Consider the following 14,093-nt stretch of genomic DNA (forward strand, 5'->3'; position numbering starts at 1 on the left):
TAAACAGGCTTATTGCTGACTGTGTTTCCAGGTTATTCTACACTTTATTTTTATAAAATACGTGTAACATAAGTTTATAATGGAGTGTATTCAATATACAGTACATGCTCAAAAAGGATACTATATTTACAGCTATATATTTCACAATACATAACAAAATAATAAAAGTGGACAGATCATTAGGATAGACAGTTTTTGCTTTAGTCCTGGTTTCATTTATGGGACTTTAAATATTTTTATAAGTTAAAATATTTTTTGGACCAAAAGAGTAAATAGAAGTAAAACAAAAATAGTTGATCAGTAATTTAAAGAAAAATAAGATACTGTTCTTACAAATTATAGTAAAATTAAATATTCAAAAAATATATTATTTATTAGAGACACAAGAGAAAAATAATGACAAAATGCCGATGTGTCTTTTTTTTTCCCTGAAATGTCCTACTTATATTAGATTTTGCACTTTTTAGAAGATAGCTTTAGGAAGGTGATGTATGAGTTTTAAGTACACTTTTGTGTATACTTAAATGATTTTTAAATTTCCCAATTTTCGTCTGTATCTTCAAGATTTGATTCTACTGGTGGCGGTCAAATGTCGATCACTATTATTAACACTAGAGGAAGAGGTATATTAAGGCCAACAAAACATAACAGCATAAATCACATGACTCAAAGTAACTTCCTGTTCTGATTACTCAGAAGTTATCTTTTGATGTCATATAAATCTCTGACAAAGAAGCTAAGAGGCAGTGAAGAAATAAACTGAACAACTAGTATTACTGTTGCTGGAATAACTTGGCAAATTAGTGAAAAATGGGATTTAAAAATACTCCCTATGGGAGAAGCCAAATTTTCTGTAGGTCAGAAGAAATGGTCTTTTAACAAGTTAATCAGGTTTTCAGAACTGAAGTATGAGTGAAAAAATATCAACATCATCAATCTCCTTCCAATAATTTCTTTATTGCACTTTGCTGACACTTTACTTTTTATATCACTGTATTATAATTATTTATCTACATGTCCCTTATCATACATAAATATTATGTTCTATTAATTATACAGATACATGCTTTTCCCTTTCACTCTGTAACACCAGGGTTTATTTGGAAGTGGATGTGAAAATTATATATGACTCAACATTTCAAAAAGAAATAATCTTCCTGGTTTACATGGAGTATAACCTTGGATTTCCTTTTTTTAAAAAGTGTTTATTGATTTATTTTTGAGACAGAGAGAGTATAAGCAGGGGAGGTGCAAGAAGAGAGAGAGAGAGAGACAGAGAACCCCAGCACTGACTGTGCAGAGCCAGATGTGGGCTCAAACTTGTGAATCCCTAGATCATGCCCTGAGCTGAAACCAAGAGTCAGATGCTTAACCAACTGAGCGACCCAGGCGCCCCAACCTTGGATTTTCCTAATTGCTATGATTACTCAAAGTCATAGACAAAAAAGAAATTTAGATGGGAGTCATAGAAGTTAATGAACTGTTAAAACTGAGATTACAAATCACTAAAATTTTAATTTAACCTGCATTCTTAGCCAGGAAACAGTATATGGCAAAACCTCACATATGATACTGTTAATTCTTTTGAAACTATGGAATTATTGATTAGTAATTATTATTGGGAGCACTCCTTTGCAGTGAAGCATTTTACAACATTAATAATAAGAGAACAGAGGCGCCTGGGTGGCTCAGTCAGTTAAGAATCTGATTTCGGCTCAGGTCTTGATCTTGTGGTTCATGAGTTCTAGCCCCCCTTAGATCATCTGTCTTCCTCTCTCTCTGCCCCTCCCCGACTTGCATGAACGCTCTCTCGTCTCAAAAATAAACATTTAAAAAAATAATGGGAGAGCATTACTCAGCTGTAAGCTCTTCAAATTTTAGCCCTTTATAAATCAATGGAATTTACAGTGTTATTTTTGACAACCTCCAAAATTCTGTTTTAGTTTAGAAATATCCACAGCAAGATACTTGACTAACTGTGGAGAACAAAATTACTAACAACAAAGCCGTTAAATGAACACAGAAAGATAAATTATACAGCCTAGATTACATCCAATAAAATGAATTCAGACTTCCTTTGGTGAGGCAATTGGTTCAGTCAACATGCTTCTTTTCTCCTTTGTACTGTTTGTATTTAGTGTTTGTGGTTTAAATCAAGGAATTGATTTCTCCCCAAATCTTATTCAAGGTCAAATTAAACAGATGTGATAGGAGTTGAAGTTTGTTACTCTGAGGATAGATAAGATCAATAACATTGATTTTACCATGGCAGAGTAATCTGTTTTATTAAGAGGAGTTTAAAACAATGTTTCTATTTGCATTTCTGTTTCAAATGCCTAGCACTGAAAAGCATTCACTGAATTTAACCTAGCTTTTAGGAATAAGGGCAGTAACATTTTCTTTTGAATTCACAGTATTTGCTTAAGTTTTCAGAACTTTAATGGCAAAGTAAGTGCATTTAACTTAACAAATCTATACATGCATCCACGTCATTGAATAAAGGCTGCAAGGGCAAAGCAAATTTTTAATGGATTACTGTGGTGGTTTGACATGGGGCTGCAGGATACCCTTCCTATTGAATGATTTAATGACATTAATCCATCAGGCTCTTTCACAAATAAGTTTATATGCATGTATATTAATTCTTGACAAAAACAGCTTGGAAGTTGTATAAGTGAGAAAAATATCAACACCAATGTTTGCAAAGTGATTAACAGTAGAATAGGAACAGAAGGAGCTTACTGCAGCAGCTCAGCATAATAACCCACAATCCTCTGCCAAGTTGCTCAGGTTATAACCCGGACAGGGAATATTTCTACCTCCATACTTGTCCCAGCAAGACCCAATCCTCCAGAATTTGGCATTTCTGCTCATGTTGTTATTGCCAGAGAATTTTAATACACTGCATGTTAACTTCCTGGGTTAGATTCATCACAACTTTAGCATTATTTCTATTAAAATATAGGTTTGGGGCTACCTATTAAGGATGTGGAACAGTTTCTCAATTTATTCAAGTCTTCCTGGCATATCTTTTCTAATATTTCAGAATTTCAAATTACATAGTCAAATAAAGTATGGGGCAAAAATATCCTTAATGTCTGGAATCCTGGCCAGGTAAAAACAACTTCTAATGGGATTATTATTTATCCCCTGAAGTTTTCCATACATCAGGTACATTATTATCATTTCCATGAAGCATTAGGAAGGATCTTGAATTTTTAAGAGAAAATAATACTTTATAAGACTTATTGAGTGCTCCTATTACTATTTTTTGTATTAAATCCTTTCAATAAACATTGAAAACGAAGGCCAGAATCAGTTAAGTAGCATGCTGACAGTCACACCTAACAGTCATGCACCTGACCAAGTATTTGTAAATAATGAGGCCATTTTTATACCAGTGCAAAATTGACTGGTTTTACTTTCCATACTTCATATGTCTAAGAAGATTTGAATTCTAAAAGATTTAAGCTAAGTCTCCAAAGATAAAAGTAGTTTTTTTCCCCTTAAAGGGATAACGCTTTTGGAGTTGATTTATTAATTTTCTCAAATTGATTAGCTCAGTTATGCCATGCCATGTTTCTTCATTTATATTTTTCACAAGGTACATATACTATGCCAACCCTCTAGTTCTTTGTCCTCTCTCTCTAGCAAATCGTTTGCCTTGTTATTATACTACTTGTAACCACAGTGAGAAACGGATGGTTTTTTCTACTTCTCATAACACTCATCCTATCCCAAGGCTCTCTCTTGGAAGTAAATGGCTTATTCATTTAACCATTAAAAGATGTAATAGCTTGGCCTCAGTATTTTTGATATAGTATTTTCAAGGGGAAATGAAAGGCAGATCATAGAAGGCTATAGCCCAATTAAACTAGACTGGCAGACTCCACAGCCTACGGGTACATGGGAGGTCATGGATGATCTGCACTGCTAGGCCTTCATATACGGTTGTTATTGATCAGCCAGACCCAGAGCAAGCTCTACCTTCACTGCCTCACTAGCTTCATAAAAGGGGAAAGCGCTACTATAAAAATCAAAGTAGTAGGTACCACATAGAAATATTTCTACAGAATTTATACATCTCAGGTACAAGATTCTGGAGCTGTTAGAACTTTATTACTGGCTGACGTTCAAAACAAACGCATCTCACTCTTGAGGACAGGTGTGACAAGCATCAAAATGCTCCACTTCATGAAGCAAGTGAAGCCTGAGCCAATCCCCTTCATGGTTGACCACAGGATTTACTGCTTTCAATCTGAAGCCCTTACTTTTTGGGTCCCACTTGGCCCACATTGACCCGCACACAGATGACTTTTCTGGTCTGCATGCCAACGGAGCAAGAGGCCTCCCCATTCCAAGTTGTAGTTGTGTTGAAGGATGATACTGAAGTGTCCTCGATGCACTGGCCCCAGGGGCCAGTCTGCCAGTGGTACACAGTACAGGGATGCTCATTACAGCTGCGTACCTCTTGCAGAGCACTGGTATTTGGGCAGTGAACTCCACCTACAAAAATAGACAACATAAGAGGATTAGATATGATGCCAATAGGAAACTTACCATTCCCTCTTCTTTGGAGTTAACAATAACAATGATACCTGCCATTTATTAGCACATTGGATGTGACCAGCATGACGCTGGGAAGGCAAATTACATATTAATCTTACATCATTCGGCATCCTCCAGGTTAAAATTTAAGCCATACAGTATACATGAAATTTGTTTGGGGGGACTATGGAGCACCTCAAAGAGAGAGGCCATTGTTCTCCAGAGAAGCTGAAAATGAAGTACAAATGGGAGTGTATGGACTGCTGGCTCAGGGAAATGTGGGCATTAAGACTCGGTGGCAAAAACCGAGTGTGTTCTCAAGTGTTATCTTCCAAACTGAAAACCTTAAATACATGTTTTAAAGTATTGCTTTTTTAAAAAAATATATTAGGCATTAGGGTAATTAGAAACAGAGGTTTTTTTGTTTTTTGTTTTGTTTTTTTAAATCAGTGGATGCTGTCTGATCTTCCACAGCACTACTGGTAAAACCCTGTAGTAATGATAGTATATGCCATCATTTTATGCATCAAGGAAAGAGCATTGGCTACAAGTTAAACTATGATACATTGCTTTCTTTTCAATCCTGTTTTTTACTGATGCTTATTAAAATTCAATTGTATGATTGATTTAGATGATTTTTTAAAAAAAATACATCACTCGATTGCATACATTAAAAGGGAAGACATTCCTAATTTTCAGAGTCTAAATCTCTTGAGTCACTTTTTCACTCACACTAAACAAAGTCTGTTCTCCTATACAGAATCATTATCCTGTTTCAAAAGTGCTCATGATGTAGGATTTCTTTATTTTATTTTTTTAATTTTTTAAATGTTTTTTATTTATTTCTAGGGGAGAGAGAGAGAGAGAGNGAGATCGTGACTCAAGCGAAGTCGGACGCTCAACCGACTAAGCTACCCAGGCGTCCCATGTAGGATTTCTTTAAAACAAGTGCTTCCTGGTCTCCAGGGCTTTCTTCCAAGATACTGGTACCCATCTCTAGGTTTTGGATCTATTGCATTCTTGACTGCACCAGAAGTTGTCACCAAAAGATCTAAGCAACCAACGAAGAATGATTTTTGGGCATTTTTATTTTTGGCAGAAATATGGAATTGCTATTATCACCAGGAATAACAACACAGTTCACATATACTAGCAATGACAATTGTGTTATAATTTCTGTCTGGCTATAGTGTTTTTAAAATGCATCCATTATAAGATATCATAATTACAGAGATAATAAAAGGTAAAAGGGATGTGTCTTTTAATCAACAGAATATGGTATGAAGTTGTCATTATGGAACCACTTATGTGCTAGCCCGTTGCAAGTACTTTGTATGTGGGACCTTATTTTATGCCCCAAACGGCCTTATAAGGTAAAAATTATGAGGTGAATGAGCCAATGCAACTTAAATGATATAATAGCTAAGAATTTATGGAGCTCAGTGTCTTAACACTATCGTATTTATAATGTCAATTATAAAAATAAAAAGGTTTGTATTTTTTTTTTTTAATGTTTTATTTATTTCTAGGAGAGAGAGAGAGAGACAGCGTGAGCAGGGGAGGGTCAGAGAGAGAGGGAGTCACAGACTGAAACAGGCTCCAGGCTCTGAGCTGGCAGTCAGCACAGAGCCCGACGGGGGGCTCGAACCCACCAACCACGAGATCATGACTCAAGCGAAAGTTGGACGCTTGACCAAATAAGTCGCTTAACCGACTAAGCCACCCAGGCGCCCCAAAAGATGTGTATTGTTAACAGTAAGAGGAATTTACTGTTTATTGACAATTTAATCTATTTGAACTTAGGTAGCTTCTGAATTTTATTTTAGGGGCAGAAAATACCTGGTTGTTAAACAAGAAAAGGTGATTCAATAGCCATTGATCCTAACATGGGAGACAGCTCCAAAACCTGAGATGTGGGTAAAAGTCATAAACAAAAGCACATTCTGAGATGATCTTCAATTACTTCACTTACAATTAAGGACATCCCTCTAATTCAGCAAAGAAATCGGTAGGCAGTTTATGTGAAAATTTAGCTGCAGTTCAGAAAAGTTTACACAGTGCTGAACATGGGATCAACATCAGAATAACTTTCATGAAGCAGCATTTCATTAATGTCCCCTGCTTCATGATGGTGAAAACACCTGTCACAGATCATAGCCTACCCTCCATCACACAGCTCAGTGACCCTGGCAGCCTCTGAAAAGAAGTTTAGGATTTGAATAGGAATGGATTCTAAAACATACTAATTGGATCAGGGAGAATAAATGAGCACTCTTATTACCCATTCCCTGAGGCTCTAGATTTAGCCAATCTTATCTCTCAGACAAACACATGCTAATTATAAACATTCATAGGCACATTTTATGTAACCATTTTAACTATACTTTTATATTTAATAGTAAAAATATTGATCTACAAAAAAACGTGTTTATTTACCTCATTTTCACTGTGAGTATATGTATGCTGTTTAAACTGGGATTCTAAAACTCTTCAATTGTTTTTGACATTGGAATTCACCAGTTGGCTTTGGAACAAATGATAAGAAAAAAACTTCTACATCAGCGTAACCATGTTGAGGAACTGCTAGATGGCTGTTAAGTTTACAGGCATAAAGGCTATTTATTTTCTCTCCCCAGTCCACATTAAAGCCACATCAGCAGCTTTGGTCTGGTGTCAGGATACTCGTACAGATAAGCCCCAGTGTGGTCTTAATTAGAACGACGAGATGGCAATTTTGAAACCATGGCTTGGGGTAATCAGTCTTTGCAGCATCCGTTCTGTTGTTTTGGGAATAATTTTATGGTAGAAAAATTGATAGATATAATATTGAATTTATTTATTATTTATGGGAAGATCTAATTCCAGACATGTGGGAATATTTCCATAGTAGTGGGGAAATTATAAAATGTCACCCATGACAAAATTAGTGATAAATGGTATTCTTAAAAAAAAATCCTCTTCTACATAAAAATATATGCTTCATACTAATATGACTATTTAGGCTTTTTATCATTGTGGCAAGCAGACAGACTTTATATTACTTTGATGAAATCCTGCTATATAAAGAAAAGCCCATGCTCATATAAAAACACCAGCTACTATATGCAAAACTTCTCTAAAAGAAATGAAAAAGTAACTTTTCCTCCCCACATCAACTCCCTAAAGGCTGTGTTAACATACATTTGAACAGAACTGTTCTGGGTTTTTCTGGGTTTCTGGCTCTGACATTGAAGTCATTTTAAATGGCTGAAAAGACTGAAAAAATAATGAACCTTGTCTAAAACATTAATTGAATAATACATAGTGAGTATTATAGTACGCAATGTCTATGTCCAATGCTTCAAGAGATACCTAATGGGCTTATAAACAGTTTTTGTTTCTCTCAAGGATCTTATAATGCAGTGGGAGAAAGTAGTATGAGTAGGCAAACATACAAATGGGTATAATTTTAGTCAGGATATAGTAATCATGTTAAGAGAGGTAGTATAATTGGGATTCCAAATAAGGTTCTGTTAGTTTTGGGGTGACTAAAAATTGCCTCATGCAGGAGGCAATGAGATAAGTTTTGAAGGAGCAGGATTTTGACAAGCAGAGTTCTGGGAAGGGAGAGAAAGAAGGGAAAATTTTATTGAAGCAGAAGAAACAAATAAAAGTGAAGGCATGTGGGCAGATATGACATTGGGAATTTGCAATATTGATACAGTCCATTAGGGTGCAAAGTTCACACAGAGAAGGAACTGGCAATCAGGATAAGGAAGTGGACCGGGCCCATGCTAAGAAGTGGCTATCAGTGTGCTATGAATTACAGCTTTAAAATGCTTGGAATTTTGCCTGCTTATTGCAGCCCGAATCCCTTAGACAGCAGACCACATCACTGATGATGGCATGATTTGGGGGAAATGAAATGGATGAATGTCAGCCAGAGAGAATCTCAGAAGATTTTGCTGAAGCACACCATCTCTACTCCTTCTCCCCTTTGTTTTTCCTTGCAGAGAGAGGTAGAAGACTTCCCACTGTGGAGTCTGCATAAATCTTGTGTGCTGGTTATGGTTACACAGAGACAGACTGAAACATCACTCCTGTTTCAAAGTCTAGATGAAAGGGTGAGGAAGCAATGGTACTTTTACTTAGAAGGTGGAATTATGTGCAGATGTAAATAGATAATGGATCCTGGGTTCTTCAGATTTGTCCAGGAATAAAAGTGCTCCCTGGCTCTTAGGATTAAAACCCTTTAACTGTGAAAACCCAAAATTAAAATACAAATATTCCCCTCCCCAATGTTTTGTACTTTAAAATGTAATTTTTGAAGACTGCTAATTATTTGTGAAACAAATTGGCATAACTCTATTTTAATTTGCATCTATTCTCTGTATGTATAAAACAGGTGTAAAGACACACTAAAACTTGTGTGATTATACTGGTGAAGTTATAATATCAGGTCATTTTGAACTTTGCAAAAAAAAAAAGCCTCTCATTTCTTGCTGTGTAAGGATAATTAACTATGTAATGAGACATAACAGAAGTTGTTATTATAGTCAGTGGAAAACATTTTGAAAATCAAAAAATTTTAAAGTTTTTAAACTAAGTTTGTTAAGGGATCTGCAACATGGGTTCAAAAATACAGAAGGCTGGGGCGTTTGGGCGGCCGACTTCGGCTCAGGTCATGACCTCATGGCTCGTGAGTTCAAGCCTTGCGTCGGGCTCTGTGCTGACAGCTCAGAGCCTGGAGCCTGCTTGGGATCCTGTGTCTCCCTCTCTCTCTGCCCCTCCCCTGCTCATGCTCTGTCTCTCTGTCTCTCGAAAAGAAATAAGTGCTTAAAAAAAAATTCAGAAGGCTATAAATATAACATCAATTTTTAATTTCTTATTTGAATTAACATACTATTATTTATATTAAAAATATGCCAGGGTGAAGTATTAAAAGATTGCTTCCTTTTAGATCTTTCCAACATCATTTTTTTTTTTAAGGGCTAATAGCATCAGCACCTTTATCCCCACACTGGGTGGCTAGGCCGAAGACACCAACGAATCACTCTATAAAACTCAGAGGAAACCAGAAGCAAGCACAAGTCCAGGGAATAGGGTCAAGCTCACAACAAAAGGGCACTGCTATCAAAACACTCCTGTTTGTACACTTTAGCCACAACCTTGTGGCCAGTAAACCACTGCTCAGTGAGGGCCGAGATGGGCTTGTGAACCAAAGAGGCCATGGAAAACTCCAGAAAAATCTTGGCATGATCTCTGCATCCTTCTCCTTGCATAATTTTAAAGAAACGTTGGGATTCATCCTACAGTTTATTCAATATAAGGAAGATTTTTACCTCAAGGGATCATATAATTCTACAAAGAGAAATTCTACTTTTATTTAAAAAGAAGACTTAGGAAGTGACACACACACACACACACACACACACACACACCTAGTTTTTAAGTCGAAAAGTAATATTTTAACTTTCTTCAGTATATTAACTACCTATCTCTGGTTGCTACCATTTGTATTTGCTTTCCAAATGACATTTGGATAAGAATCATGACAATTTTTGAATATTGCCAATAATAGGTTACAAAGTATTCCTCAAGACATACACACACAATAGGAAGGCTAAGTAAATCAAGGGTAAGACCAGGGGCTAGCACTCTTTTTTTTAGCACGCGGTAGGACTACATTCCCTGCCCACCCTGCCATGGTTGAAGTTAGGTTCAACTTCAAGCCGTGATTATATGGTTCACTCTGCCAATCAAATGGCAGTAGAAACAACATAAATCACTTCTGGATGGAAGAATTTAATGCTGATGCTTTGAAATCAGGAGACAAACTCTCCAACTATCTTCTTCCACTGGCATGGGGACTATGACATAGGTCTTTATATGGAGGTTCAACGATGAGACACTTCACGAGGGCAGATTGTCTTGGAAAGTTACCCAGCACCACTTCAGTATAATGCTTAACAGTGAAGTTATGATGGATGTAAATAAAAGTTTATCTTTTATTTTGTGAGGCAGCATTTATTTTGTAAATCTAGATAAATACTTTGCACGTGGATTTGTATACAAATCTGGATAAATACTGAGCACGTGGATTTATCTAGAAACTATTTCACCACAAAACTGTATGTCTAAGTACTCAGTATAGAATTTTAATAATATGACCTTCCCCTTATTATTATCATAGTAATTTTCTGATTTAGAAAATTAAGAACATCTATGACACACACAAAACATTAATTTTGGGGGAACAACAGAAGTATCTACTTTTGTGTAAAATTATCAAAGTTTTCCTACATAGCAGGGAAACATTTTAAAATTTCCTACAAATAAAGTTCTTAAATACTTTTAAAAATAGCTCAAAATTATGAGACTTATTTTGTGAAAGAGAAAATATGTTTCAGTATCCAGCAAATAATTGGTACTGAATAGTTTTTGAAGGACAGATTCCTCATTAAATGTCTCATATAATTATAGCAGTTTCTGTAACTGTTACTAACAGAGACAAACAGCCGATTCCCTACTGGCAGTTTCCTCTATGATTTCCATTATAAAATTATGTTTTGAATTCATGCCTTTATGATTTACTCTATAAACATCTATAATTTTCCAGCATGGCTTGCTTATGATGCAGCTACTAGACTAATTAAAAATTATCGAAGTCTCACCCTTTCAAACTAAGTAGATGATACATACCAAAGAGCAATCATAAATTTCTGCCTTTAAAGCATTTCATGACCTTTCAGTGTGAAGCATCATGTCTATAGAAATAATGATCTGGTGAGTTCTGCAAGCACGGCAAGATCTTTGCTATGTGACTCACAGGGCGAAAAGTCACTCATTACTAGTCACACAGCAAGTGTCTGCAGAGTATAATAGATTTATAGGAAGCAGGGTGACCACAGATCTAATTTTAATGAAGTCCAAGACATAATCTGAGCTGATAGAGTTTGAAGTCTGAATATAATCTACACAAGGTTAGAGTTATCGTTTGACAAGACGAGGAATATGACTTTCTAAAAGGTTCTATCTTTTTGTCTAGTTCTGGGATATACTTTTTTAGGGGTTAGCATATAGTTAAATTTATTTTAAGGTAACTGGAAAAAAGGTTTTTGGACACTTTAGAGACAATTCGAAATCATCCCATAGGTTGACGGTGTCAAATATGCTACATTCTTCTCGCATGTCTTAAGACCAGGTAGTTACATTTTTGCATAGCTATTATATTCACAGATGGCAAGTTTGGCCAAACAAAAACATTATCAGGTTTCTATCACTAAAATGCTTCATGAATAAAAAAATAAAACTGGCAGCATAAAAATTCCTCCCCAATCTATTATTTGGGGGTATATACACAGAAAAGCACATGCATGCTACAAAGAGAAATCATTATTTACATATGCTAAATGGAAATGAGGAGAAGAATCATTCAGCTTGATGTTTAAATCATATACACCTGTATTCTTGAAACAGAACATGCCTTAATGTGATAGAACTTGATGACTTCCAGGTTTTCCTTTCACCTATGATATTCTCAAGATTGGCAACATTAAGTATAACGTATCACCCAAGGCACACAGAGGCCAAATTAGCACTTGGATGTAAGCCTGAGAGACAATTACCAAGAGCCTTGTATTTCTCTATAATAAAGCTTACACAAGTGACGTATGAATTTATGACACAGCATGTTTTATTTCCCCAATAGGATGAGGTGATTAAGGAGTGGCATATTTTAAAAATGAACACAATCAGAGGCATCTGGGTGGCTCAGTCAGTTAAGCGTCCAACTTTGCCTCAGGTCATGATCTCCTGGTTTGTGAGTTTAAGCTCCTTTTCAAGCTCTGTGCTGACAGCTCAGAGCCTAGAGCCTGCTTCTGATCCTGTCTCCTTCTCTCTCTGCCCCTCCCTCACTTGCGCTCTTTCTCTCTCTCTCTCAAAAATAAAATAAACTTAGAAAAATTTTAAAAAATGAATGTAATCTACATATGAGACTTCTGGATCTCAGAGCCTATGTTCAGAAACCTGAATGGCAGATAATACATGTAATTTTTAGTCACCAGTAGCCATGCTATTGTTTCTCTAAAAACAAACATACATTAAAAACCAAAAATTTTTTTAAAAAGTCCCACCTTCATTATAGAACATATATGCCTATTTATGAGAAGGTAGAATGAGATTTCAAAAGCAAAAACTGACTACTGAAATAGAGAAAAACAATGAAACCTGACATCTGGAATTTGAGGAGCCTTGTTCACACTTCTTCAGGTTTACCATTTAAACCGGAAACCACTTATTAGAAGGGAGGAGAGGCACCATGAGTTTGCTTTTAAAAGTCTTTCTGCTTTTATTCCAGATCTATTTTCAAGATGAACTCTGGGGAATAGGAACAAGTTGCTCAATATGTTAACAGATATTAAATTTCCTTGAATTGCTGGAATTCTGGAAGGAGAGCTGCAGAAGATTTTTGTATAGCATCAATTCAACCAGGGAAGACAAAAAAAAAAAAAAAAAAAAGGCATGCCAACTTGCCAACTTCTGGAAGGAATCCAAATCTGCCCTGAAGCTGGTGGCCCACCTTACCTTCATCACCGGCATAGGCCAGAATGGATCGTGCTCGCATCTGTCTCCCTTCTGTAGTTTTCCCCGAGCAGGTGTGGGAACAGGAGGACCACGCAGACCACAGGCTGAGCACACAGTCCTTTGGGCACGGGGCGTAACAGGCCACAGGGATGGGGAAGATGGCGTCTCTACACAGCTGTCTGTCAACTTCTTCTCCTGGGGAAGACATCACCACGAACAATCTATCATGTTTTAAATAAATGTGAAATGAGCAATTGTAGCCAGATGGGCACCAACATAAATTAGGTTCTTTTGTTCTTCATTAAAAACAAAGCTAAAGCAAAGCCCGATACAGCCAGATGCTGAAAGAACACTAGAAATAAATACATATCCTTCGGTGTGGCTTCTTTTATTATCAGAAGCTTAGTATGTCGATCAAGCACAGTGCTAAAAGTATTTTTATATTACAGATAGCTGCCCAGTAAGTGATTTTTATATTTATAATATTAGCCTTGCAATAAGGAGCATCAACAAATTATGATCCCTTCTTGGCAGCATTCTTGGAAATGAGTCATCATTTACAGGTAACAGCTCTATCCATAACATGTACCATATGTTCTCATGAACCAACTCAGGTATCTCTATTTGCAAACTCTCTCTGTCCCCCAAAGAATTTATTTTTGTATGGTGGCAATGTTTATCTTTCATAAAATTATTTTGTTAGTTGAAAATAGCCAGGAAATGTGAATACAGGATAACATTATAAACCCACTGATGAAGGTAGGCCTGTTGGGAAAGGGGGAGAAACACGATAAGGTAAGCAAATGGCAGAGGATAGTATCACTCCTGTACTGAAAACTCTTCAGTAGTTTCCTGTTGTTCTTAAGGCAGAGATGAGGATCTTAGTAGTTTTCAAGACCTCGAATGACCTGGCTGTGGTTTCTCTTCCCAGCTTTATCTCACTCCACTCCCTCCCTTGACTTGGGAGCTCTAGAGGTTGG

The 14,093-nt window shown here is 36.4% G+C and overlaps 1 protein-coding gene across 1 annotated transcript in view; it reads right to left on the bottom strand.

Moving 5' to 3' along the window:
* Positions 1 to 14,093, bottom strand: part of THSD7A (thrombospondin type 1 domain containing 7A) — a 417,169-nt gene that overhangs the window by 82,116 nt on the left and 320,960 nt on the right. The window contains exons 8-9 of the mRNA XM_077754232.1: positions 13,114 to 13,308; positions 4,272 to 4,506 (exon numbers count right to left, since the gene is read on the bottom strand). Of these exons, the coding sequence (XP_077610358.1) occupies positions 4,272 to 4,506; positions 13,114 to 13,308 (430 nt within the window). The remainder of the gene's footprint in view (positions 1 to 4,271; positions 4,507 to 13,113; positions 13,309 to 14,093) is intronic.

Source organism: Crocuta crocuta, unplaced genomic scaffold (assembly GCF_008692635.1).
Source record: "Crocuta crocuta isolate KB4526 unplaced genomic scaffold, BGI_CrCroc_1.0 scaffold292, whole genome shotgun sequence".
Classification (NCBI taxonomy): domain Eukaryota; kingdom Metazoa; phylum Chordata; class Mammalia; order Carnivora; family Hyaenidae; genus Crocuta; species Crocuta crocuta.